This window comes from Chiloscyllium punctatum, chromosome 9 (assembly GCF_047496795.1).
Source record: "Chiloscyllium punctatum isolate Juve2018m chromosome 9, sChiPun1.3, whole genome shotgun sequence".
In the NCBI taxonomy this organism is placed as follows: domain Eukaryota; kingdom Metazoa; phylum Chordata; class Chondrichthyes; order Orectolobiformes; family Hemiscylliidae; genus Chiloscyllium; species Chiloscyllium punctatum.
In genome coordinates this window covers 40,000,555-40,020,910 of record NC_092747.1, presented here as the reverse complement: position 1 = coordinate 40,020,910, position 20,356 = coordinate 40,000,555, and the positions used below count along the sequence as shown (strand labels likewise).

The 20,356-nt window shown below is 40.9% G+C and overlaps 1 protein-coding gene across 1 annotated transcript; it reads right to left on the bottom strand.

The window, feature by feature from the left end:
* Positions 1–8,162: 8,162 nt before the first annotated feature.
* LOC140481315 (homeobox protein CDX-1-like) lies at positions 8,163–16,470 on the bottom strand. Its single transcript, XM_072577297.1, has 3 exons — positions 15,805–16,470; positions 10,897–11,042; positions 8,163–9,689 (listed from the first exon to the last, which is right to left on the bottom strand). The coding sequence occupies exons 1-3, from the start codon at positions 16,229–16,231 to the stop codon at positions 9,498–9,500; spliced, it is 765 nt and encodes a 254-aa protein (XP_072433398.1). The 5' UTR covers positions 16,232–16,470; the 3' UTR covers positions 8,163–9,497.
* Positions 16,471–20,356: the final 3,886 nt, after the last annotated feature.

Below are 20,356 nucleotides of genomic sequence, written 5' to 3'. Positions count from 1 at the left end.
GAATACATGAAACATTCACAATAAAGGCAGGTGCCAATAGCTTGTATTGGGTACAATATGATTGCGATTACAAAGACATGGCTGCAGTATAGCCAAGGTTGAGAACTGAGCATCCAAGCATAATCCAATGACAGGAAAAACTGAAAAGGAAGTGAGGTGGCATGATTACAAAAAGATTAAATTAACACAATCGTGAGAAAGGAGATTGATGCAGAAAATCTAGATGTGGATTTAGAATGGGTAAAGCTCCGACACAATAGTCGTCTGCCTCCAAACAACTGTGTTAAAGTAGCAGATGGAAACAACAGGAAATTAGAGAGGCATGCAGCAAGGATTCTACAATAATCAAGGGTTATTTTAATTTAGTTGTGAACTGGACAAATCATATTACTAATAATACTGCAGTGGAAAAATTTCTGAAAAGTTCACATGATAGATTTTTCGACCAGTATGTTGAGGAACCAAATCAGGGGCAGGCCATTCTAGATTCAGTTTTGTGCAATGAGAAGGAGTTAATTACGAATCTTGTTGTAAGAGGTCCTTTCAGAACATGCGACATAAATGATAGAATTCTTCATTGGGATAAGAAGTGAAATAGTCCAATCCAAAACTAGGTCCTAAGTCTACTAAAAGAAACTTCAACAGATAAAAGGTGAGTTGACTGTGATAGACTGAACAACTTAACTAAAAGCAACACAGTGGATAGGGTAATAGTTGATAATTAAGCGATAAATGCATGTAATGAGCAGTTATGCATTCTTTTTGGGCAAGAGAACACTGGTTAACAAAAGATGCAAAGTGAAGCCATATAATGTTGCCAGAATTTGAAGCAAACCTAAGGATTTGGGAGCAGTCTAAAATTCAGCAACAGAGGACTGAGAAGTTGATTAAGAGAGGAACGGGGGCACAGTGGTTAGCACTGCTGCCTCACAGCGCCTGAGACCCGGGTTCAATTCCCGCCTGTGTGGAGTTTGCACATTCTCCCCGTGTCTGCGTGGGTTTCCTCCGGGTGCTCCGGTTTCCTCCCACAGTCCAAAGATGTGCAGGTCAGGTGAATTGGCCATGCTAAATTGCCCGTAGTGTTAGGTAAGGGGTAAATGTAGGGGTATGGGTGGGTTGCGCTTCGGCGGGTCGGTGTGGACATGTTGGGCTGAAGGGCCTGTTTCCACACTGTAATGTAATGTAATCTAATCTAATCTAAATCTAATAGATTGTGAGGATAAACTTGCAAGTAATGTTAAAGTGGGCTGCAAAAGCTTCTGTAATTACATAAAATGATAAAGGTTAGTGATTCACCTGACCAAACCTGTGCTGTACCGAGCAGGAAGATCGCTGAGAGTCTCACACTCCTCAGGTTTACGATTGCCTATGTGCAGGACAGGGGGGTGGACACCTTCCTCATCAGCCTGGACCAGGAGAAAGTCTTTGACAGGATTTAGCATATGTATATGAGAGTTGTTCTCTCCAAAATGGGCTTTGGGGAGGGAATCTGCAATTGGATCTGACTGCTCTACACCAACATTGTCAGTGCAGTCTCAATTAATGGGTGGGAATCAGAATGTTTCCCAGTCAGATCTGGAGTCAGGCAGGGCTGCCCTCTCTCTCTTGCCTTGTTTGTATGCTGCATAGATCAATTTGCATAGTCCATCAGGAAGGATGTGTGCCTGAGAGGGGTGACTATTTCTGGCAGTGGGGGTGTACAGGTTAAGGCCTCCCTGTACATGGATGATGTCACCGTTTTCTGCTCGGAACCTCTGTCCGTGCACAGACTCATGTGCATATGTGACCAGTTTGATCGGGCCTTGTGGGCCAAGGTAAATCAAGGCCATGCTCTTTGGGAATTGGGCCAACCAATCCTCTATCCCCTTCACCCTCAGGACTGACCACCTGGGTATTTGGTTTAGAGGGGCTGGGGGCATGCACCAAGTATTGGGAGGAGCGTAGCAGTAAAGTGAGACAGAAACTGGGCAGATGGGAACAACGATCGCTCTCTATCGCGGGTAAAAACCTAGTCGTCAGGTGTGAGGTATTGTCATTGTTGTTATTTGTGGCACAAGTCTGGCCTATTCCCAAAACCTGTGCTGCCGCAGTCACTTGGGTCAGAAAGGATACAATGTATAAAGATCTGGGCAAAAACACACCCAATGCCATCCTCACCCTGATGGCCACCTTTGTGTTTGGCTGCATCAAGCTGTCTGTGGATCCCCCGTACGCAAACACCAAGTGTCACTACGTACTGAGGTTCTACCTATCCCTGGTGTTGCGAAGGATGGGCCTGGCCTCGCTGCCGCGGAACGCTCCAAGTAGTTGGACCATTCTGTATCACCTGTCCTTCATGGAGAAATTTATGAAGAAAAGCACCTCTGACCACAAATCCATCAGGAAGTGGTCAGCATGTAGTGACCATGAGACCCTTCGAGAAAAGGGGAGGGCGGATCCTATTGAGTGGTTCCCTGAGCAGACTGTCAAAGTCATTTGGCAGAATGCCTCATCGCCAGAACTTTCAAACAAGCACCAAGACATGGCTTGGCTGATGGTGAGAAGGGCTCTGCCGGTCAGATCCTTCATGCACACCTGGACTCTCTGACCCACCGCATGCTGCCCTTGAAGCGGCTGTGAAGGGGACGAGACTGCCACATACCTCCTTCTGGAATGTAGTGGTGTTTGTCAAAGATCATCCCGAGAAGCTCCGTGACGCAGGACTCCATGCTCTACGGACTGTTCCCTGGGACGCACACCAAGACTAACATTAACTGTGCCTGGAGGATCATCAGCTCGGTGAAAGGCGCTCTTTGGTCTGTCCAAAACCTGTTGATCTTCCAGGTGAAGGAGTTGACTCTGACTGAGTGTTGCAGACTGGCACATTCCAAGGTCCAGGACTACGTGCTGAGGGGCGCATTGAAGCTTGGGCAGCTGCTGCCAAGGTGCAGTGGGGAAAGACCGCCATGTGAGGTCTGCCTGCCTAAGAAGAACAGGAGGCCCACTCAGTAATTGGGCTCCGCTGACCCTCAGCTAAACATCTGGATGGTCAATGTACAGACTTGCTTATACGAATAATTAAGTCTGATCTCTGTATGTAAAGAAATGGAATGTATATATATGAATGGCATCACCAATTGCATAGATACCAAAATATTTTTATGAATAAAATATATTTTTGAAATTTAAAAAAAATGACAAATGTTAGTGAAGACAGATGTGAACCCCTTACAGTCTAAAACAGAAGATTCGACCATGATGAACAATGAAGTGGCAAATCACGTAAACAACAACTTTCTTCTGTCTTTGGAAAATAAATACAAAATAAACTTGCCAGAAATGCGAGAAAGGCAAAGGGAAGGAAGAATTGAGGGAAATTACTATTATCAAGAAGAAGTACTTGCAATATTAATGGGACTGAAAGCTAATGAATAACCAGGGTCTGGTAATGTACATCCTAGGGTACAAAATTAAGTACCTGTAGTTGTGGAGATACTGGATGCAATGTTTGTCATCTTCCACAATTCTGCAAATTTGGCAACAGTTCTGGCAGATTTGAAAGTGAAAAATCCAACCCCACTGTCTAAAAAATGAATTAAGAAGAAAACTGATTATCCGAACATCAGTCACAGGGAACGTGCTTGAGTCTATTATCCTGGTAACAGAATAGTTAAAAATCCCAATGGTATTATACAGTCAGTGTGGATTCATGAAAGCAAAACTGAGTTTGACAAACTTACTGGAGCATTCTCGAAGAAATAACTATTAGGATAGGTAAGGAACACCATGTGGGTTATTGGATTTTGAGAAAGTCCCACACAAAGGTTATTGTGCAAAATCAAAGTACATGGGACTGGCGGCATGAATTGAAAATTGGTTGTCAGACAGGAAACAAGAATAATGGGAATAAATGGGTCATTTTCAGAGTGGAAAGCAGTGGCAAGTGGGCTATCTAGAGATCAGTACTTGGAGAGTAGCTATTCACAATTCAGATGAAGAAATTTCTGGGTGAGAGACTGCAGAGCAACTTAGACAAATTGAGAGTATGGGCAAATACAGTATAATGTGGATAATTGTGAAGCTGTCCACTTCAATAAGAAAAAACAGAATACCAAAGAATTATTTAAATGGAGATAGATTGGGAAAACAAGATGTACAAAGGGACCTGGGTGTCCTACCCTATTCATTGAAAGCAAACTTGCAGATACAGTTAGCACTTAGGAAAGCAATTGACATGTTGCCCTAGATTGTAAATATATTTGAGTACTGGAGCAAAGACCTCTCACTGCAGTTGTGCAGCATCTTGATGAAATCATGGCTGGAATACCATGTGTAGTTTTTGATTCCTTACCTAAGAAACAATGTACTTGCTATTGATGGAGTGCATCAAATGCTCATCAGACTGATCCCTAAGGTGAGACTCTCATACTCTCTAAGAGCAGAGAGTGGGTTCATTGTTGGCAGTCAATCGTTTCCGTTCTAGGGCATCTCTGCAGGAGTTCCTTAGGGTAGTGTATAGGCCCAAACATTTCCAAGTGCTTCACCAATAACCTCCCCTCCATCGTAAGGTCAGAAGTGGCTCACCACCATCTGCAGGTCACACACCATCTTGACTTGGAGTGTTATTGCCTCACTGTTGTTGGCTCAAAATTCAAGAAGCCCTTTTCTGTGATTTCATCTCCCACCACCCTCTATGGGCTCAGCAGATCAATAAGACAGCTTGCTGTCACCTTCTCTATGGGCAATGAATATACCGGCCTAGCTGGTGACATCCACATCCTGTCCACTTTTTTTTAAAAAAGTCTGCTCTTGAGACATTGATTGAGTTTGGATTATTGATGGTCTCATTGATAAATATTGATCCTGGACAGTGGGGATATCTTCCCTGTTGGAATTCAAAATCATGCTATTGAATATTTTACATGCAGCTGGAAGAGCAGATAGGATCTCAGGTTAATGTTCAATCTTTTAGAAGACTTCATTGCCGCCCGGAATGTTAGCCGAGATTTTTCTGTTTAAGTCGATAGACCGGGATTCGAACCCACAAACCTTTTCTTGAAAGGGTAGAGTGCTGTTAACCGAAACGCGATTGGCACCAAATTAACAAATCGTTGAGTTGCCAAAAAAAACTGTTCATTGTTTGGCAAGAATGGAAAGCAGATATTTAGGTGGAACTATATTAATAATTATAGAAATACCGTAAGCAGAGAAAAATAACATATACGATGCCATACTGCCACCTGTTGGCTAGAGATCACTGGTGCCCGGAGTGTAACCAACATATTTGTTATTCCGAGGAAAGTACACAGCGAACTGACTGTAATACAATATTAATGGGTGTTTCAGGAAGAACCATAACTTATCGAGCTTCTGCCTTTTAAATTCTTAATGAGCCATTTCGCCATCTGTGTCGCCGTGTTAATGAGCGAGACACTTGAAGCCATTCCCATTAAGATTTAAGATGGTAAGAATTCTGTTATAAGCAACGGAATCCGTGCGTTCTAAAGGAATTTGTTATCAGCTAAAAAGGTTCATAGTTTAATATTGCATTAGGTAGATTCTTTCGTCCCAATAATATCACCAGAGAGGTTTCCTTCCCAGTTATAAGCGGCTGTAAAAACGAAGGCCGCAGCATTACAAATGAGGGCATTTTTAGATGAGAACCCGAGCAGATTTATTTCCGAAATCGCACAGTTTGCTGGTTTGACCAGGTGAGTCATTCCCGGAAACAAGCTCACGCCATTGTTTAAAATGTGAAAATACGGTGTTTTGTAATTACTAGTAAACAATTCCGCGTTTTTTAAAACAATATACACTTGTGAGAATTGTTAAGCGTGTATTTATAGTCCACCATTCACTTGTCCCTTTGGTGGTAAAATGAATCACTTGTGCTCACCAACAATGCTGTTCGGGAGGCAGCAGGAGGACCCAGCGACGGTGAAGATGTCAGGTTGGTGTGTGACTTGGAGAGGAACCTAAAGCTGGTGGTGTTCCCCTGTGCAACCTGCCCTTGTTTTTCTCGGCGGTAAAGCTTTAGAAGGTGCTGTCAAAAAACAAAGCACAAGCAAGTGGCTGCACCTTGCAGATGGTAGGACCAAATGTTTCAGGTACTGGGTCGGATGCCAATCAAATCAGTTGCTTTGTACTGAATGGTATTGAGCTGTACTCATCCAGACAAGTGGAGAGTATCCTATCACACTCCTGGTATGAGCTTTGTAGATGGGGGAACAGGCTCTGGGGAGGCAGAGGATGAATCACTGTCTACAAAATGTCCAGCCACCAACCTGTTCTTTTGATCAAAGATGGCGATCCAGTCTGGCTTTTGTTTTGGCCAATGGTAACACGCAGCACATTAACAGTGCCTGATTCAGTCATGCCACTGAGTGACTGTCAGGGAGAAGTGGTTAGGGGCACCTCTCGTTAAATTTCATTCCCTGACGTTCCTGTAGCCTCTTCAGTAACTGTCATGGCTCAGTATCCATGAGTTATTGCTAGATCTGTGGTCAAATGGTCAGGTTCTTCACCAAGTATAGTCTTGTCAAACAAATACCAGCTTGAAAGTAATATTTGATCACAGACCTTTGATGGTAATCGGGAAACGATTTGGCACCAAATGGGTCACTGTTCAGAATATTTTTAATGATGTCAATTGTATTTCAAACATCATTATTATGTGGTCTTAAGTTTACAAAGTACTTCGTGCAAGTGACTTCTTGAGCAAGGCCATTTTATTTCTGGTATCTTGCTTCACATTTATCTATATTCCAGAATTACTGGCACTTTTTAAAGCACAACTTCTCCCTTTACAACCTATTGAAATATTGTGAGACATGCTTGTTTTTTTCTCTTTTACGTGGCCTCACTCCTCCTGATATCTAAGATGAACCTATTCTTTTCGGTATTAATATGGTGTGTGCTTCCCAAAACTGAACACAATATTCTAAAGGTATATTTGCTAGTGACCAGTGTGACGAATGTCGCTTGGCCAGGAGAGGGTTAGGCAAATAAACTACCTTTTCAGGATTTTACATTATGCCTAACACTGGTCTTGGCAAGGAGAGGTTATGTATGAATATGTACAGAAGTACAAGATGCCGACTCAACCAGTAAAGTGTTACGAAAGCGGGCTTTTGCCTGAAACGTAGATTTTCCTGCTCCAGGGATGCTGACTTGCCTGCTGTGCTTTTCCAGCACTGATCTTGACACTATATGGTAGGGCCTGAGACATTGCGGCAGGTCGTTAAATCAGATTTTTATCAAAGCAAAAGATGTCAAAGATGCCAAAGTTTCACATACCGCTTTACCCGTGAGTTAACTTACAAACATCAACACTAAACATAGAAAGCAATCTCGTTCTTACCCTGTACGGTTGTACATGTGCTACTGTTCTGACAGCACATCGCACAGTTTTCTGGGTTATATGACCACGTTGGCTGGACATTAAAAGTAGTTACCTATTATTCAGTAGCTTGATGTCTGGATGTATGAATAAATTTATTCATCTCACGGTATTTAACTTGTTTAAAAAATACAAATTGTGCAAAGTTATGTGATGACACTGTTGTAATGTGTTAAGTCTAGACTTGGTGAAGAAAGGATTTGACCATCTGACCACAAACCTCGCGATGGACTCAGGAACACTGAGCTTTGTGACAGGCTCCTAAAGAGGACAATGAAATTCAGCGACCCCCTCCGGAAAGATGCACAGAGAATTTGTTTTAAACTTCTGACTTTTCCTATGTCGCTCAGGCTTATTAGATAAGGAACAAAATCTCATTTTAGCAAAACAGATTTGCCTAGAAACAGGTAGTATTGGATAAGGCGTTTAACTCCAAGTTACTAAACTTGGTCACTAGATATCGTGATTGCATTGTATGATTATTCTACACCACAACTAAATGTTGGTATTTTCTTTCTTCCGAATTAATATGAAAGCACTCATTGAGTGAGTGAAAGGTCTTATTGGAAAATTAATGTGACCCTTTGTATTTGATTTCTTCTAAAATATGCAAGCTTCATTGGCGCAGATTTTGCTGTGTTACACTTTGCAAATTTGTAATCTCTCCCATCAGAACAATGCGCCAATTTTGCTGTTTTATACTTTGCAAATTTCTAATCTCCCCCAGCAGAACAATGCTGACTTTTGCCCTGCATCCATTGTACAAACAACTCTTCTGCTCAGGTTCGCCATCAAACACAATTTTATGGTTTGCCGTTTCACAGCAACGCGTAGCAACGCCAGTCAACTCATCGGCAATAAGATCAATTATCTAGCTCTATTTATTCGATAGTATGTAGGAAGTATCAAAGTACGTTTTCCAGTACACTGAACAAAGTGATAGTGTGACCTATTCTACTCTTGCACACAAGCAGCGGACCTTCTCATCTCAATTGGCTTCAATATTAAAAAGACTGAATGTCAGTTTATATTAAATTAAATCTTGCCTGAATGCGTATGACTAAATTATTACTGAACAAAAAATAAAAGAAACACAAGTCAATCGCATTTTTGCATGTTGTTGGACAAACGTACTGCGGACGTAACCCTTTGCATTTCGTGAAAATTGAGATTGGAGTATGTTACCAATTTGTATAGCAGTTTGTAGGAAGGCACCCACATTCTACATACACTGTTAAGTGCCAGGGCATTATAACTGCAATTTTCAAAATGGCTCAACATTGTGGATGTCCTTGTGCAGTACACATATAAAGCATTAGCAGATCGTTAAGCAATTGTCGGCGATCTGGCTATTGTAAAACCAATCCATTAACTTCTGTGAAAGTGCTTTTCTCTCTTTCCAAATGCACCCAAAATGGATGATTTACTACCTTCGATGCCCCAGAGCAACAAGAATGAGTCACCCTCGCCTCCCCTCCCCACACCAGATAAAACAGTACTGCAAAATTACAATCAACATCTGGTAAAATAAATCAAATCTGTGATTCAGAATTCAAACTTTCAAATCTACAATGTAATAAACTGGTTTGTTTACAACTAGCGTATTAGATTTACAAAAGTATCTTTAAATGAGGAAATACCAACTTATATACATCCAAAGCTGACAAAAGTAATTAAAATAAGTACAATTCAATTCAGGAGCATTTCTGAAGAGGGACGAGGTTCACATTTGAAATATCGAAATGCAACTGATTGTGTTTCTGAGACCCAATAACCCAGTTGGCGTCTATGTTAAACAGAACATGTCAGTATTTTTATAACCAGAAAACAGAACAAGAGAATCCAAGTTACAGTCGATTCACATTGTCGGTGTGCCCGTGGCAGATCCTCAGTGCTGTTTAGCGATCAGAATCTCATGGCTGCTTCTTCAAGTCTGCAATGAAATGTCCAAACAATGTCAGATATAAAAATGTCCAATGCTTTCATAATGTATCCCTGGAGTGCTGTAAAAACTCTTTGTTGGCTACTGATAAATGTGGAGCTCCCGGTATACGGAGATGCGGGTTCTCACTTTCTCCCCCTGTGTCTCTCTCTGTCTGTCTGAAAATCTGAAGGAGGTTCACTGAGAGACCGTGCCAGGTAAAACACCGCTGTTGGCAGCCAGTATTCCGCCGTTAGTAACCGAAAGAGAAGCGGCTGTCCCGGGAGGAGCTGGACTCAGCTGGGCCGAGCCCTGTTGGGACTGCTGTTGCAACTTCTTTTTCGTTAGTTTCCGCTCTTTTGCTCTTCTATTCTGAAACCAGATCTTGACCTGAAAATAACGAACGAAAACTAACTTAGAACAATAAGATCAACTCACGATACAACCAAATTATGTTCAAAGGCCCAGGAGTGACACGCGCACTGACTGGGACATTTGGACGGAATAAATTACAAAATAAAATTAAATCGATTTGAGTAATTTGAAGAGCACTGTTAAACCATGCAAATTAGAGTTTCGGGTAATGACGTCGCTTTTTAGGACGCAGTTCTTGTTCGAAAAACAATAAACTTCCATTTAACAATTTTCTTGTAACTTGCCAATAGAAACCTGCAAATAAAATTATATTTAACTTCCAGCGATGAATGTACTTCAATACACACGGCGGTATTGCTACTCATTGAAATAAATCAGCCACCTCGAGTGGAAATCTATATAGGTGAGTTGTGCCAAAATATGACGGAAATGCATATAAAATCGCTGAAAGTACAATATATATTACAGTTATAAACCTATACTGAAATATCTAATGGGAACTGGACGCACTATAGATGGCTCGTTTGTATGGGACGGTGATTTAATTAAACTTTCTATTTATATTACCAGCTGTTCCGTATAAATTTACGAAATTATTTCTAATGTATCAAATTAGCTTTTTTTTAAAAAAAACATCATTATGAAAGGATGACTCCGCCAGATGTATTTAAAAATCACACAACACCAGGTTACAATCCGATAGTTTTATTTGGAAGCACTGGCTTTGGAAGCGCTGCTTCTACAAAGAGCCAGACTTATTGATCATGATAAACTGAAGAATCCAAGTTTTAATTTTCTTCTTGTTTTTTGAGGTCGCTAATCTTAGCTCTGCGTGTGGTGCACATCACAAATATTGGCCTGCCCAGGTAGAGGTAAAATATCCCGGCTTTTACCCCCCCCCCCCCCCCCCATTAGTGATAATTCAATATTGTGAAAGAAGACCTTTTAAGCAACTGACATCTGCCAAATAAAATCGCCTCTCAAGATTTACACAGCTATAGCGACTACATCCTTCCCTGAGATTCGGACGTCATATTTATCACTGGACTGAGTTACATTGTCAAATGTAATTTTCAAACGGGGAAATGAGTCAAGGCATCCTCCCTCAATCAGAAGTGGAGAGGGAATGGGTTGAGAAATGACTGCGAATGAAATATGCGAGGCGCTCTGCCGATACAGTGATGGCGCCGATTGAGGGAGTGTGTTCGCGGTTGTGACTGACCTGCCTCTCAGAAAGCCCCAAATTCACTGCCAGCTCCGCTTTGCGCCGGATCGTGATGTAGCGGCTGTAATGAAACTCTTTCTCGAGCTCCAGTCTCTGGTGATCCGTGTACACCACTCGATATTTGTCCTTTGTTCTTGTTTTATCTGCAATGGGAGCAGAAGCCCATCTAATAAATATAAGCGAAGTGAGCTCCACATTGTTGTGATGCGACTCTTTAGGGTTACTGAAACAAGTGAACCTTTTAGAGGCACAAAATTGAATGCGTTAATAAGATAGAGCTGGAGGAGGCATTCGACACTGCCCTACCATTCAAATCTATCTGAAGCGTCTGATAAATATTATTGAACCTGCAGTGATTTTGTTTCTCGTGCTGTTGACTTGATTAACAAATTAACACACACGTTGATGCACGGACACTTCTGAAATAGTGTGTCCGTTCTTTAGCAAAGACCACGGTGACTTGTAAGGATTTCTTCAGTGCACTGAGATTGTTTCATTTTCTCCGATATAAACCTGAATTCGCCGCATGTCAAGGCGATTGATCTGGAGGGCTCAACAAACACAAAAGGAAAAATACCGCCTGGCCTACTAGAATAAAAGGTTACTCGAGAGCAATCAATAGCTGAACCTAAACGTTTAAGTAGGACACAAAATATAGTAGCCGCCCGGGTTTAACCTACAGAGTGCTGTCAAGCTCAGTTCCTCCAGCAGCGAGACGCATCCGAATATGTCTCTCTGGTTTATTGGGCTCTTTACATTATAAATCTTTTACCTCTATTCTTCACCATCTACTGCTGCCCAGCATTTATTTCACTGAATATTGTAAAGAATGCCGTGCACGTCTGTGTCAATATTGCGGTCCGTGTTGAAATAAGAACTTTGAAAAATCAGTCAATTGCAAAACAAACGCCACTGGCCGAACCTCGGGCAAACCCAGAGCCTATTTCGGTTTCTCGGGTTTCTGGTTAGACTAGAACTTTCAAATTAAATCTCGCAGCTTCCGGCCCTGATCTCTAATATTTCTTGTTGGGAACCTCTCCCCTTATATAAGCAAGAGCACAGCGGCAGAACATTAAGGATCAAATGGTTAAAGATTTGGAGAGGGCCTTGAGCAAAATTACAAAGGCTCTTCACCCGCGTTTCTCCAGATATCTGCAGGAAATCAAAGTGGTTTCAATTTAGAGAGGACGATGATCTTTTACAAACGCCGCGCTTCGAGAATCCGGAATCGTTCGTGTTAATCAAGAATGAATCTGTTGGGGGAAAAAAATATGAATCCCGTGTGTGTTTTGCCGGTGCCGTAAGGCCTGGGTTTGAAGTAACAGCGGAATGAAATGTTGGACCGGTCCCCATTTCCACCAAACGAGTGTGGAAGCCTATGGTTGGTTTGCTGATGGTATTTGGTGGGGCAAACATTAGTTGGAGTGCGGACTGGTCAAACCTGTCCAGAGAAAATGAAGGATCTGAATAACTTAACACACAACAGTCGCCTCTGCGGGAAATGTGACATGTGAGTATTTGGAGAATGTTCACCATCTCCAAAAAAAAAAGCAGACGAAATGAGACCCGTCTGAGAGCTAAAGCCTGGTTTTAGGTAGTAGTTCATCATCCCTGAGGGGACAGCAGACCAACAGGTGGAACTGCAGCTGTATAGTTCACCCAAAGAACTATTTGACGCAAACGGTTGTGTTGGTGAATTAAAACATCATTCCGCTAAAATCTTTTATTCCCCTTTGGGACACAGCCTCTTCTCATTTTTTTTCCCCCTGTGGTTCGGCGATTTACGCCGGCAGGCTGACTTTGTTCAGGTAATGCGCTGCAAACCACAACAAAAGGCACCCCGTGAGGAAACATGTCTGATCCAGGGAAGCTGTATACAGCTGTTTCAAGTGGAACACGGCTCAAACAATGCAGTACAAGGCGATCTTATCAAAGAGCATTTTTCAGTGACGGAATAACAACCCCATTCTGTTTGAATTGCCACTCTTGAACAAATGGCGGCAAAACCTTTCATCACAGACCTCCGCACATTTACATGTAAACCCCCAATCCTGAAGAATGCTGAAGAATTTCAATAGGAACCTGCTTCAAAGATTAAGGTTGGATTTGGGGCGGAGACACACAACAGGGCATTTTTAGAATGCCAAAAAAAATCATCTGACAAATGTATTTTTAAAAAGACACATTAATCATCTAAAAACACACGGCTTATCTCACGAAGCAAGAATTACACAAATAATCACTGGCTGTGAAATGGAAGGGTCAGCAAGCTCACTGGGAACAAGATTCTTAATTCTATTTTTATTCGAGTTTACTCAAAACTCAATTCTATATAAACTAGATGAAAGTTAAAAAAAAATGCATTTTACGAAAGAGAGAACGTCGAGTCTAATATCGATATTTATTCAAAATAGAACTTTTTTTCAATTTGGTTTCTGCAATTTATTTGAAATAGATTTACTTCGCAAACCGAAGGTATTAAGCAACTGTGATATTTACAGGTGAGGCTGTTATGTGCTGTGCTTATTTATTTCAAAGTTTTTAAATATGTATTTATAAGACTTGCATACTGAAAAATTAATTGTTTAGCGAAGAGATGCTGAATACTGCATTGGAATAATTCTAACACATTTTAATTAAAGTTACACTACTGTAATAGGTTTGCTTTAAAAAAAGTCTTCTACTACTCAATTATATGCATTTTCATACACGAACAAACAGCGTACCCGTAATGAATTTCCTTATGGACAATAAAGTGAAATTGATTTGAATAGATTTTGTGTCATAAATTCACAGAAACTTTTGTTTTCTTTTAAGTACTCATTTAGATAGATATATGCCAGGGGTAGCACTTCGTTCGGCAGAAAAGTAATATTTATTGTTCCGTGATGGCCTGGGAACTAAATGGGATCATGCAGAAATGTCAAAGTTCTTTATTTGCTGCGAAACTTGTCACCGTTTTCCGAGAGGGAATCAGAACAATAAGCTGGGACTTGCAGGCAGAAAAAGGTGGCTATCAAAGTAGTCACTGCTGAAAGATTCTGATACTTAGACCTACCAGTAGTTTGAAGAAAGGGAAATCAAATAAATAAAGAAATCTGAGCTCCGTGCAAATCTTCAAGCTAATATTAATCTACATTACAATGGAGATGTTGCCTGGGTTGCTGCCTCTTCACATTCAGTTTGACCTAAAACAGGAGCTAAACCGTCAGCGTTGTCTTTCACTCAACGAGCGAGTCTGGGGACAATGCAAATCAAAGGTGGACTTTCGCGCCGTTGTAACTTCTAGCCGTTAAATATAAATCTCAGAAAAATGGCTAATGGTGAGAAATGTAGACCCTCAATAAGCCCTTCGCTAAAGCCCGTTTTAAATCCGCGATTTCAAATTTTAGCCAAGTACCAGATACCTATTCCAAAGCTAGATAATGAAGAAATACTACTTGAAATTAAGAAATGGAAGTTAAAGTTGGTAAAGGAATAATTATATGTCTGTAGACAAACCAGGGTGAATAAAGCAATCTCGTTTCTCGAGTGCCCTTGGAAATAGTTTTGAAAGTTAATGCTCATTAGGAAGCTGGGAGAACTTTATTGCCAATCTTGAATGAGCATTTGGCGAAAGGAGACAGCCGTTCTAAGTTACAGTATGCGAATGGTAACCTGTATTCAGATCGGTTATTCATCAAAGTATATAATGATTTAATCCTTGGAAAATAGCGGGTACTAATAAAAATATTTGCTTAATGACACAGAAACAATTGTTAGACGACATCGCTCACTGATTTATATGGCCGAAATTGGTTATAAAATCTTCGAATGTCGATGACAAGGTTGGGAATTATTGCAATTAAAGTATACCTCTACATTTTAAGGGCCTTATCAAGATGTTAATGAATACATTGAGGCGAAAGAAAGTAGAATGAATAGAAGCCACACAACTGCGTTACAAATTTACTGCTGTTCATTTACACATTAATAATATTGCCATTACGTTGGCCTGTTACAGCCAGTGTCCACATGAGAAAGCACCGACTGTAATAAATGCTGCTAACCTTGCCTCCATACATGGAGCCTTTTTTTTAGATAGTATTATAGAAAGCATTCAGACAAGCTATCACCTCCTCATTTATTAGCGTTTAAGCGGAATTTCCTGACAGTTTGACAGGGACTGATACATACAGTAAATAGATGGATAGCAGATATTGGTACATTGTCTACATCAACCTTTGCAAGTCTACTGGGTGTCCCCTTAGAGGTAAGAGGAAACGTTGCATTTAAGAAACCGCTGATTTAATGCAAAAAAAAAGCTTTGAGAACAGGAACTCTTTCATCGTGTTTAACTGAAACTAAGGGCTAAAGATTCCTTTCAAGGGGTGAAAACCAACACCAGTAATATTTATCAACATCGATTCCGATACAGAGATTCTGAGTTTAAAATCAGCATATACATAAAAAAAATGCGATCAATTTCTCGAAATGTGGTAGGGTTGCGGAAGTGGAATTGTTACAAACACAAACATTTTATTTTCCAGGATGCGCCCTCGCGCTATGATAACTGGAGGGGATGACCAGAATAATTTTCTTCACATACTATCCACGCATCTATATTAAAAAAACCAGAATGATGACAATTCTAGAGAAAAGCACCGGTCGCATTTGTTTTAAAGATGTGGCCAGTCTTTCTAAATAAGTAGTCGACAGTTTAAGAAAGCCGTGCTCTCTAAAACCAAGAGCAGGCGAGTCTTTTCAGGAGAACCCCTGAGGAGACGTGTCTAGCAGAACTCAACTTTTTACAAATATAGACCAAGGTGAAAGGACTTTGGTAGTGATATCAAAAGGGAGCTCTGAAGCAATTTGCTCATTGCATTCTGCCTGGGAAGTTTTTTGGACATGAAACACAAGTCTTACCAGTAGCTGATAGCTGTTGATTTGGTTTCCTCATCCATTGGTAAGGATTGCGTCTTTGGCTGTTGGGAGAAGGTTGTTCCAGAAGGTTATTGTTTAAAGGCTGCATGGAGGCAGCTGCCGAGGTCTGAACCGAATTATAATCTGCAGGGTTGTAAGGCAGAGTCCCTGGTGAAGTATTGAGGGCATGGACCGGGTTCGCAGGCGCAGCGTAAGCACCCCAGTCCTCCCGGGAAGGACCATAGGGAGAAGGCCAGGATCCGGAAGATTGCGGGTGATTGTCCAAATTTACCCCGGGGACATGATAGCCGGCATAGTCCGGGTACTGTGGCGGGCTGACAAAATTCTGAGCGCCCAGATTGATGCCAGAATGCCGGACGGGCCCCGAGTACATGCTCATGTCTTTATCCAAAAGATAGCTCACGTACATGTTGGCGACAGGGAGCAATCGGCATGCTGTTTTGGAGAAATCCAGATTATTCCTTTTTTCCCTGGTTTGCCTATAGCAGTGTCTCTCCAAAGGATATCAGGGCGATCCGCCCGTGTCCCACATGATTAACGATTGTTTACAAGCTTCTATTAGTAATGGCAAACTAAAGGCAGGTGACGTCAACTAACTCGCACAGCCAAAGATTTGCATTTAAAAAGATAAGGAGAGCGGAGCGACTCGCTCAAGAGCTGCATATTCAACCAAGTATTGTTTGAGAAGCTTTCTCCTTCCATTCCAACCTTCCGCACTTTAACCTCAACGTTCCTGATACCAACATCATTAATCACATCCAGAAAGTTTTAAAAAAAAGCTTTGGAAGGTTAACTGGCTCTGCAGGGTGACTCAGACACGAATCGTGGAAGGGACCCAGTCACACAAGGTTCAAAAGATGGCGATTTGGCCAATTACAGGTCACATCGTGAATCTATTAAAAATTCATTTTAAAATACATCAGACAGGATCAGAGAGAGAGAGAGGGAGAGGGAGCTAATAATTAGCCTCTTGATAAAATCAGCTAGAACACTTTACACAAATTCAGTGAGCTCTGGATAGGATAAATAGACAAGGTCTATTCCCTGGGGTGGAGGAGTCCAGAACGAGAGGGCATAGGTTTAGGGTGAGAGGGTAAAAACTTAAAAGAGACCGGACGGGCAACTTTATTACGTAGAGGGTGGTGAGTGTTTGGAATGAACTGCCAGTGGAATTGGTGGAGGCTGGTGCGTTTACAACATCTAAAAGGCATCTGGGTGGGTATTTGAACAGGAAGGGTTTAGAGGGATATGGGCCAAGTGCTGGCAAATGGGACTAGGTTAGGTTGGGGTATCTGGTCGGCATGGACGAGTTGGACCGAAGGGTCTGTTTCCGTGCTGTACATCTCTATAACTCTAACTGGAAGCATGGTCAGATGCACTATATACAGTATATATAACAGGGCAAAGGGGAGCTAAAATAAGAATCAAATACTAATGAAAACATCTTTCTGTCTCTGGAAGGTGAAATATTAACGAGAACTCACGAAGATGTTATCTGTGATGTGACGTTGCAGAATTTAGGGCGTAATGATCACAAAATAGAACTCATCACGAAGAGGTATTTTTATGAAAACCGATTATGATGAATGCTCAGTCAGAGAGCTGGTAAATGCATTGATTTGTGTTCATTTCCTTTAGTAGAACAGGAAGCTGGGAGAATTTGTAGCTGCAACAATTATTATTCGGAAATGCTAAAGGTGCAATTGAGTGAAGTAAAATTAGTAGGTTTAAGAAAACAGCGATTAAAGTCTTTTATTTCTTTATGGTTTGCTCAAGACCCGTGATTCTAATAAGTTTGACAACTACAGCTGACCTGACTGAAATAGAATTAATCGAAACAGAGCGAATTTCATGGAATAAATGATATCTGTCATAGGGTCATAGAGTCATACAACACAGAAGCATATCCTTCGGTTCAACCAGTCCATGCCGAACATAATCAAAATTAAACTAGTCCCGCCTGCCTGCTCTTGTTCCATATCCCCGCAAACCTGCCTATTCATGTATTTATCCAAATGTCTTCTAAGTGTTGTAATTGTGCCCAGGTCTACCAGTTCCTCAGGATGTTCATTCCACACGCGAACCACCCTCTGTGTAAAAAGAATTGCCCCCATGTCTTTTTTTAAATCTGTTTCCTCGCACCTTAAAAATGTGCCCCACAGTCTTGAAATCTCCCAACCTCGGGAAATGATAACTACCATTAACTCTATCTACACCTCACTATTCTACAAACGATCATTATAAACTGATTAACTTTCGAAAGAAACTTTGGACTCGATTCAGAGCTGCTGTTAATGTGAGGAATATACAGCGAAAACGTGCACAAAAAGCATGCACACGTTTCAAAAGAGACGGAACGTCAGTCGAAGGTTGATCAATACATTTCCATAAATCGGATTTCGCGCTTCTTGAAGTTTTCGGCTTGATTTCGCTTGCAACGATATTATTTTTTTTTAAAAATCAAGATTGTATGTCCCATTTTATATCTGAAAGCAGAATGCGTATGCATTAAACCATCGACTGAACAGTGTTTTATTACGAATAACAAAAAAAATCCTGGAACTTGTAGAAACATTTCGCCAGAAAAGCTCCGAATATATTGAAGTCGCGAAGTGGAAGAGATTTGGAAAATAACTCACGCCACATTGCCACACAAATTTCCACAGTCGTTAAATCGAAAACTGATTTTTTAAAAAAATGACATAAAGATACTCGACAGTTGCGTTTCGATGTCAGTAAATTCCAAATTTGAAAACTTTACAATTTATTTTTGTTTTTACCCCGATCTGTCCAAAACGGTTTAATCAGATCGGCAACAGTAAACTGACCCAGGATCTGGATCACTGTGGGATTATATTTTAGGAGGGTATCCTCTTTCCTTATGCACTACGCTTCTAGTCTCAGCGAGCAGCATCGAGGCAAATTGATGCTCGGGCTCTTCTGGAAGCACTCACTAATCATCCAGTGTCTGTACTGCAACCTGTCATTTCTCACTCCTTACAACTCAATGATTACAACCCAAAGAAAGCCGAATGAAATATGTATCAATTTCAGAATATACTGTATTGCTGCATTATCACAGAAAGGGAAATATTTATTTTAGATTCTCGACTATATTCGTAAAGCGATGGTGCTTGATGTTGTAAACAATCACTGTTAAATATATAAAACCTGCTAGTCCAAGTGTTCTACCTGAGGTGTTTGTCCGGGGTTTGTTATTGTATGGTAACATTATGCTAATATCTCAAGCCTTGAGAGGAACGCTGTAAGGAGCAAAACAAACACTAGTTACGAATATAACTCATCTATCCCCTTCTCCATATACTATATAGCCGTTTTCTATGCGCATCCCTGGCACCATCATCACTTGAAAGCATGTTTTAGTTTCTGGTGCAGGTTGTGATATGTTATGTCTTCGTCTCGGCGCGTACAACTTTAGGAACCCAGACAGTTCGATCAAAGTTCTGGCTCTGACATTGGTATGTTTGCAATCATGTTGATATTTTAATTCCTTCAGCGAAAAAAGAACCTTTCAATAACATTAAAACTCTGGAAACACAATAGCTTATTAATTTCGACATAAATAGCCCCTCGAAGGTCTTTAACCTCTAGTATCTCTACCAGCATTATTTCCTCGTAATTTCATTGTGTTCAATTTCTGGGTGCAAGCAAGAAGCTCATTTTCTGGACTGTTTTTAATGGAACTCTTTAACCAAATTGGAGTTGTGACTTCTGACTTGTGGCCGCCGAAGTCGCTGCCATGTTAATGGCTAATTTTAAATCAACCCTATGTGAATTTGATGGAGCAGTAAATTCAAAATGCAATTTGAAATAGCGATAAAACTGACAGAAGTTGTTGTCACTTGAATTATATTGCATGAGTGTGCTTCATAAATTCTAGCTCCGAGTTGTCTGTGAACAGCAGTCTCAGAGTGATAAATGACCACTAATCTGACCAGTTATGATCACGGTTAATTTGTTAGACTAAACGTGACTCTAATCTCTGTGGTTTTCCCCACTGCAGAGTATTCTGTCTAAATAATGTACAACGTTATTTTCCTCATTACAATTTTTTTTATAAAAAAGCGCCAGTCATATTGCTCGGAAAGAGTCCGTCTGGTATCATTTTGATTTCGGCGACGGATTGAATCGAATTCCGATTACCTTCGGGAATCTTGTCACATTTCGTTGTGTGATGAGATTCAAAGAGCTTTGGGGGAGTGGGGTGGAAGGATGTTATATTTCATAAATGACCATCCACGCTAGCGCAACGACCACTCTAACATTGGGAAAGCATTGAAGCTTTTGTGTTTCCAGAGTTTTAAAAGTAAATCTTTTTGAAAGATTCCTGTTTCGCTGAAAGAATTAAAATATCAACATGCGTGTCCTTTCCTTAATTAATGAAATCAAGAATCTAGTCTATTTATTGCCTTCCTAAACTGATTTATTCAATTTGAAATGTTACATTCTTAAAATGTTTTAACCATTTGATTCCCAGTTGCTACTCCACAGTATTGAATTCCTCGTATTGATT

Excerpts from the sequence above, each read along its gene's own strand:
- LOC140481315 (XM_072577297.1), bottom strand. The coding sequence starts at position 16,231 with ATGTACGTGAGCTATCTTTTGGATAAAGACATGAGCATGTACTCGGGG. Across the intron at positions 11,043-15,804 it reads TCAACAGCTATCAGCTACTG|ATAAAACAAGAACAAAGGAC; the intron begins GTAAGACTTGTG and ends CTCCCATTGCAG. Across the intron at positions 9,690-10,896 it reads TGGGGCTTTCTGAGAGGCAG|GTCAAGATCTGGTTTCAGAA; the intron begins GTCAGTCACAAC and ends CGTTATTTTCAG.